Genomic DNA, 8,377 nt, shown 5'->3' on the forward strand with positions numbered 1-8,377 from the left:
TGAGCTCTGGGGACTATTTTTGCTTACTGCTCCCCAGTAACTTTCCCAGGTGCTGTTTTTTGCCCTGCCTTCTGTTTTGCCTTACACACATACAGGTTCAGATTCAGCTGAAGACTCAACAGGACTCCTCTGCAGACTCCTGGAGCTCTTTTTCAATGGAGTGCTTTCTTTTCTACTACTCCGGCACACAAATTTTGGCCCCTCTCAACCATTCTAAACTAACAGCCAGTTTTTGAGTTCTCCCTTTCTGTTCTGATTTCTAGAATAGCCTTCATGCACAATGGAATGATACTAGGTTTACCTTGTTTCCCCTTTGTCAGAGATCATCACAAAGGCTGTTTTTAGCAAGAAAGTTGCTATGAATTACCTAGTACCCCATGTGGGAATCTGCCCCTATCTTTCTAAAGATTCGGCCAGTTTGTGTATGTGTGTGTGTGCGCATAAGTGTGATTTTAGGAATGTAGGTGAAAATAAAATGCTTATCTAAATTTCTAATTACTTATTCAAATCAGTATAAAAATAATGTATTAAGAAATAGTGTTTTTTATTCAGAACTGTTTGCCTACATCTTTGACATCAATATGTTCAGGATCACTGTGACCAGTTTTGGGGTTTCTGATCCCAGAGCACATTATTTTCACTTTTGTCCAAGCTGTAGAAGATATTTAATAGTGCTTTTTTTTTTTTTAAGTAGGCTCCACAGTGTGGAGCCCAATGTGGGGCTTGAATTCATGATCCTGAGATCAAGACCTGAGCTAAAATCAAGAGTTGGACACTTAACTGACTGAACCACCCAGGTGCCCCAAAGATACAGTGCTTTTGATTTTATATATTATCTTCCTATGAGAAATTTTATCTCAAGCCATAAATTTCCAAATGCATTACATTTTTTCTTCTATAGATTTAAATTTATCATCTCTATGGCAAAGTCTCTTTCTGTTGTTTTTTAAGGTAATATTTAAAGGCTCTTTGTGATAGTTTGCTATCAGATGGTTATATCTTAAGGAATCCTTACTTATTTTACATGCAGTTTCTTCCTTTTCTACTCCAATTAAGCAAACAACAACAAAAAACCCCACTAATCAACGAGTAACCTTCCACACTAGCATAGATTGAGATAATTTCAGGATAATGTGTCTTCTCCAAATAATAATTTGCTGTTCAAAATTAATAGAGAGAAAGCACCCATAACCTGAGAGATGCTATTAGCAAATAGGCTACATTTTTCTGAGAGATTATTTTGGGGAAAAACATCTTTTCTCTTTATGTGTTCAGAGTATCTCTTTACCTTGGAATTGTAAGACATTTTTTCTACTTTACTCTTAAGGAGATGACAACAACTGCCTTCCATCTTTTGATCAGACTTAGAATGATTGGCTGTTTGATGCAAATTTTTTATAGTAGAATAAATTATTCTACAGATATTTTCCTGCCTGCCCTTACCATTGGTTTCACCTACTATTCTAGTTATCTCAATTAAAGTAAACATATTTCATAGAACACAATATTTTGAGTGAAAAACAATAAATTACAGAAACAATAAATAGGCTTCATCACAACATCCCATAGAAATACATTCCATACGTTAAATGCTTCTTGTCTTACATTTGGCAGGTAGATTCTAACTACTTATAAAATAGGTCAGTTAAAACAGCTTTGTTGGCAGAAAAGGGGGAGAATCTTACAGTATTTTCAGATGGTGACTGTGCTGTAGCTAGCATTATTTACTGATTTCCTTGGACTATGATATTTCCAGTTGCTTTTTAATATTGTAATATTCTTTTATAACCTATAAAATTATCAGTGTTTAGCTCATTATTAAGCTTCTTTTGAAGAAATACATGGGAGATTTTTATGACATGAGAATACACGTGGAATTAAAGCAAATTCCACCCATGAGATATTATTTGTTATGTTTTTAAATGAAGTCTTAATATATTTCAACTACTTTTCCTAATAACTTGAGCCCTATGATCTCCTTACTGCCCTTGACTCAAGAGTTACTTAAGAGTCGTTTGATTTGCCTCAGCTACAGGCCCTGATTGACTCATTGATAAGGCTTATTTCTCAGGTCATTGTGATACTTGTGGAATGAGATATTTACTGAGAACTTCCAGGAAGGATTTTTTTCCTTCTCTTTTGTGAGAGTTACTAGAAGAGCAGGTGGAGGATCACTGAAAGTTGCATTAAGGATGTGACAAGTCACATTGCTGCAGTCATTTCTCTGAGCAGCAAGCCAGCCTCCAGATGAAGCCCACACAGGGAGGAGGACGTGTCTGAGAGACTGGTAGAGAAGTGGAGTCCTTGACTAATGCTGTGAACCTCTTGGTCAAAGATCAAAGTTAGCTAAGCGTATGGAATATTCAGTCCTATGAACTGATAAATTCTCCTAAAACCGTTTGAGTTGGCTTGTTATATACTTATTTTTTTTAAAAATCGTAAGAGGTATCATCTTATAATCAATTTCGAAAGTACTGATACTTAATATTTTACTATTTCTAATATAATTTGTAATGTTAATCACATTAGAGTAGCATCTTTAATTCAGCAAATATTTTAGTCATTCCAGATATATAAATCTATACTATTTTCATATAATGGTGGATTGATAACTATGTTTTTTAGCTTTTCTTGTTCGTATCACCCTCTAGAAACTCAAAGCATTTTATCCTAAGGATCTGTGATGGGAATTGCAGGAAATACAATTTCTTTCTTGTGAAAAATACTTGAATGACAATTCTGTATAAGGCCCATTTGTAAGGTAGACACATCAGTGATATTTAGGTGCCTCATTTTGTGTCACCTTTTATATTAAATGTGTACTTACTCAGTTAATTTTTAATAAAAGGCTACTTTCATCAAAGCTAGGCTTTAGAGGTACCTGGCTGGCTCAGTCAGTAGAACATGAGACTCTTTTTTTTTTTTTTTAAAGATTTTATTTATTTATGTGACAGAGAGACAGCCAGCGAGAGAGGGAACACAGCTGGGGGAGTGGGAGAGGAAGAGGCAGGCTCCCAACGGAGGAGCCCGATGTGGGACTCCATCCCGGAACGCCGGGATCATGCCCTGAATCGAAAGCAGACGCTTAACGGCTGCGCTACCCAGGCACCCCAGAACATGCTACTCTTGATCTTGGAGTCATGGGTTCAGACCCCACATTGGGTGTAGAGCCTACTTATAAACCTACCTTTTTTTTCCCCTTAATCTAGACTTTTAGTGGCTCACCAGTTTGTTCCTGAATTCCAAATATTTTCATCAGTGGAAGATTCCATAATTTAGCCTACACGTTTCCAACTTTATTTCCTATCCTTTTTCAAGTTCAGTGAGATTAATGTGTTTTCCTCATCCATGCCTTTGCTTGTCCCCCCCCCCCCCCGGCTTGTTCTTTCCAGTCCTTTCTGCCTAGAATTAATACCCATCATTTTTGCCCCAGTCCTGATCCAACCTCTTCAGTAAAATCTTTGTCAGTTATCTACCATGAATGTAAGTGATCTCTAACAAAATACTTTATTCTTGTAAGAAAATTCAAATAATAGTGAATACATTAAAGTAAAACAAATGCCCTTCATTCTTAGTCCAGTCCTCCAGAGGAGAACTGCTTAATATTCAGATTCTTTGTTGTTTTTCTATATATATTTAAGCGTATGTGACATATTTGGTTATTACTTCTTTTTTTTTTTTTAAAGATTTATTTATTCAACAGAGATAGAGACAGCCAGCGAGAGAGGGAACACAAGCAGGGGGAGTGGGAGAGGAAGAAGCAGGCTCATAGCGGAGGAGCCTCATGTGGGGCTCGATCCCAGAACGCCGGGGTCACACCCTGAGCTGAAGGCAGACGCCTAACCGCTGTGCCACCCAGGCACCCCCTGGTTATTACTTCTTTTGACGACCATATTGGAGAGCACAATTCTAGAGGCTGAATCATATTTAAGTTTGATTTTTCTTTTGGCAAGAATATTTCAAGAATGGTGGTATGTACTTCATACTGCATCGTTAACAGGAAACATCATCTGGTGGTCTTTTCTTGTGATGTTTCGTTGGATCAGTACACTGTTAACCTGATCTATCCATTTTAAAGATCCTAGTTATTCTCCCACTGAATGATTTTATCTATCTCATTTTTTTAAAATTGTCGAGGATAGCTACTTGACTGTTAATATAGTAAAATAATAGTTGTTAAAGGCCAGCCTTTGGAGCACACTGTCTGCCATTTATAACCTGAAGCAAATGACTGCATATCTTTGTGCCTTAGTTTCCTCTGTTGTGAGTTAGATGCCTCACCGGGTTTTATCGAGGATCAAATGTGTTAAATGTTTAAAACAGTGCATGGTATGTTTTGTCAGTAGATATTGTTAATATATTGATTTAGAAGTGCTATTTTGCTGTCTGTGCATTGGCATTTATTTGCATGGGAAATGCTTTATTGGATAATATTCATTGTATTCAGTCTGGCAGTGAGACCAGGTCACATTGTGGGAAAACAAAGTGCCATTTAAATGATTAAAAAAAAAACAAAACCCTCATATATGTCTAGCATCTATGATTTTTTTTTAAGATTTTTATTTATTTATTTGACAGAGAGAGAGAGTGCAAATGCGTGCGCACAAGCAGGGGGAGAAGGAGAAGGAGAGGCAGGCTTCCCCCTGAGCAGAAAGCCTGATGAGGGGCTTGATGAGGGACCATGGGATCATGACCTGAGCTGAAGGCAGCCGCAGGGTGCCTGGGTGGCTCAGTTGATTAAGCATCTATGATTTTTAATAAGAAAAACTTCAGCAGCAAAGGGGATTTGTTACATTTGAGTTTGTAGTGAAGAAAAAAATATTGATCATAATTTTACATTCATGTCCTAGATGTTAGGAAAGAAAATTATGAAAAAGAAATGAATAACCTTTGGACTCTCAAAAGCCGTATAGTTCTTTGGGATGGGAGTTAATATAAATGAGCATCACAGTCTTAAATAACTTGAGAAAGAAGTCTCGAAAAATCCGGTGCAGTTATCCAAAGGAGCTCTCAGATTAACAGAGCTTAGATTTACTAGATGGAAGGGGAGATGTAGAACTAAAGAACTATAAAACAATAATAGAAACCTTTATAAACACTGGCAGTAACCATAAAGCAAGGTGGAGTTTATAGAAAATGCTTAAGATAATATAAATTTTTTAAAAAGTAATATCTCAAATTAGAAGCTTAAGCCTCAACAAGACCATCAAATTTTTAAGGGGGATAGAACCATCAGTTTATTATTTTATAACTTTGATTCAGTAGGGAGAAATAGTCTTTGAGTTGGAAAAGATAATAATAATATAAAAAGAATCATAGGTCATGGTAGGAAAGCAGCCGGTAAGTGATGCACTTGATCACTTCAAGTGCATTTCCTTTTCTTCATTTAAATTAATGTCTTCTGTAGCTGCCAGTAAAGACTTGGAAATCTGCCCATGAAATTGTATAATCTTTAAGAATTTCTTTTTTTTTTAAATATTTTATTTATTTATTTATTTGAGAGAGAGAGAGAACACATGCGAGCATGGGTAGGGGCAGAGGGAGAGGGAGAGAAACCCAAGCAGACTCCGGATGAGTACAGAGCCCCATGACACAGGGCTCAATCTCAGGATCCCAAGATGACGATCTGAGCTGAAACCAAGAGTCAGACAGACACTTAACTGAGTCACCCAGATGCCCCTTGGAGAATTTCATGAAAAATATATTTGTTACTTAGAGATGATCAAATCTAGACTTTTTTAAAAAGGGAATAATGTGGATTCTGGAAATTATAAGCCTCTAAGCTTGTTATTGATCTTTGTTAGATTTCTGGAAATAATTTCAGTAGAAGTCTTTGAGCATGTATGAAAAATGCTTATCTGTAGAAATTTAAAGGTATCCACCAAGAACATACCATGTCAGATTAACTTCATTTCTTCTGATAGGATTATCTGTTCAGATGAATTAGAAAAATAATAATAGATTCATAATTTTAGTGGTGTATTTGACAATCTTTTGCCATATTTTTGGATAAGAAATGATGGTGAATTATTGTTTACATTTAGAGTAAATAGGTAGGTTTACAGTATTTAGTTTCAAAGTAGGTCAAAATTGAAAACCAACATTTGATTACAGGTTCAGTTTTATCTTGGGAGAGATCTTCAAGGCATTACAATAGGATTGTGCCTGTGCCAACATTTCTGTTATTGATCTGACTGAAGGGTTAGAAAGTAGGCTTATTTGCTTGTAGATTATTCAAAGCTGGACTTGGATAGCTGATACCATAGAAGGTAATCAGGAACATCTCCCTAAAACCTTAACTCATTAACTGTAGTGCATTTGTATCCTCCCCTTCTCTTAACGTACTTTGATACTTCATATGTAATACAAATTCATGATTTAGATTGCTTCAGGGAGAAAAAGTGACTTTTTTTTGGTCTGCCTCATAGTTTTACCAAATTAATGTGTGAATTGTATCTTTTATTATAGTGTAATATCCTTAATGATACAGATTTAATAATACAAACTGAAAATTGGAAAAGATTCTGCATAAAGTATATTTTTATCTATTCTAGGAATATGAAGCACGAACAGGGAGGACCTGTAAACCACCACCTCAGTCTTCAAGACGTAAGAATTTTGAATTTGAGCCACTTTCTACCACTGCCCTGATTCTTGAGGATCGACCATCGTAAGTATTCTGGTTGTCATCAAGCACACTGTTTATATTTTAAACTTCAATTTAATTTAAACTTCAATTTAAATTTCAATTTAAATATATTGAGAAATTAGATATAGAAGTATCTTTTTTATTTTTATTTATTTTTTAAAAAGATTTTTATTTATTTATTTATTTGACAGAGAGAGACAGCCAGCGAGACAGGGAACATAAGCAGGGGGAGTGGGAGAGGAAGAAGCAGGCTTCCAGTGGAGGAGCCTGATGTGGGGCTCGATTCCAGAATGCCGGGATCACGCCCTGAGCCGAAAGCAGACGCTTAACGACTGAGCCACCCAGGCGCCCCCTAGAAATGGCTTTTTTAAAGAAAAATTTAAAAACCTCAGTCATGTATCCTAAAAATGTCCAGACTTTATACATATTTCCTTGAAGTATCGCTGAGCCAATGTATGAAACGTAAAATCTTTGCTTTTTTCATATCTTATTTCAACCCTCCTGCCTTATCTTAACAGGATAAGGCAATTATTTTTCCTTTCTTACATTTAATATGTACTTAAGATGTATTTGCCTTTGCCTTTTGGACAAATTTTGAAATTGCAACTTGAAATAACTACTGACTGTCAACTAGTTGGTTTACTCTTGTAAAGAATAAATTCTTTTTTTTTTTTTGGAAGATTTATTTATTTGAGAGAGAGTATGAGCAGGGGAGGGAAGAGCGGAGGGAGAGGCAGACTTACTGCTGAGCAGGGAGCCCCACATGGGGCTTGATCCCAGGACTCTGGGATCATGACTTGAGCCGAAGGCAGACGGTTAACCAACTGAGGCACCCAGGCACCCCAAGAATATATTCTTAATACTCAGCCAAACATTTTACATTCTTCCGTTTCTTTTTCTGCCCTTCCCATCTCAGTCTTCCACAAAGCTGGTGTTCTTCAAAATATTGTCTTTGATTTGTTATCAAACAAAAGACACCTTCCCTAAAGCAAGACCCTTTGGTTCTTAACTCCTTTTCCCCTTCTTGGGCTCTCTGGATCTGTTCTTTTTCTTCTTCTAGACTTATCTTTCCTTCCAGTTTAAAAATGCCTAACCTGTTTCATCATTTTCCTGGTCTGCAGCTTTTTCCACCCATTATCAAGAGGAACATAATAAAACAATCTAGAGCCTAACAGGCAGAGGTTGAATTGAATACTTTTTAGACATTGTAAGAGAAGAAAGGTTGGACCTAAGTATATATGTATTTTTTCTTTTTTTTTTTCAGTAATTTTTTATTATGTTAGTCACCATACAATACATCCCTAGTTTTTGATGTAAAGTTCCATGATTCATTACTTGCGTATAACACCCACTGCACCATGCAATACGTGCCCTCCTTACTACCCATCACCGGCCTATCCCATTCCCCCACTCCCCTCCCCTCTGAAGCTCTCAGTTTGTTTCCCAAAGTCCATAGTCTCTCATGGTTCATTCCCCCTTCTGTTTACCACGTCTTCATTCTTCACTTCCTTCTCCTACCGATCTCCCTGCTATTTCTTATGATCTGTAAACAAGTGAAACCATATAATTCTCTTTCTCTGCTTGACTTATTTCGCTTAGCATTATCTCCTCCAGTCCCGTCCATGTTGCTGCAAATGTTGTGAAATCGTTCTTTTTTTTTTTTTTTAAATTTATTTATTTATTTATTTGACAGAGATAGAGACAGCCAGCGAGAGAGGGAACACAAGC

The 8,377-nt window shown here is 36.5% G+C and overlaps 1 protein-coding gene across 7 annotated transcripts in view; it reads left to right on the forward strand.

Moving 5' to 3' along the window:
- TBC1D12 (TBC1 domain family member 12) overlaps positions 1-8,377 on the forward strand; it is a 104,873-nt gene that overhangs the window by 57,229 nt on the left and 39,267 nt on the right. For all 7 annotated transcript variants that reach the window (XM_034662970.1, XM_034662969.1, XM_034662972.1 and 4 more), the window contains one exon: positions 6,555-6,670. In XM_034662970.1, coding sequence (XP_034518861.1) covers positions 6,555-6,670 — 116 coding nt within the window. The remainder of the gene's footprint in view (positions 1-6,554; positions 6,671-8,377) is intronic.

This window comes from Ailuropoda melanoleuca, chromosome 6 (assembly GCF_002007445.2).
Source record: "Ailuropoda melanoleuca isolate Jingjing chromosome 6, ASM200744v2, whole genome shotgun sequence".
In the NCBI taxonomy this organism is placed as follows: Eukaryota; Metazoa; Chordata; class Mammalia; order Carnivora; family Ursidae; genus Ailuropoda; species Ailuropoda melanoleuca.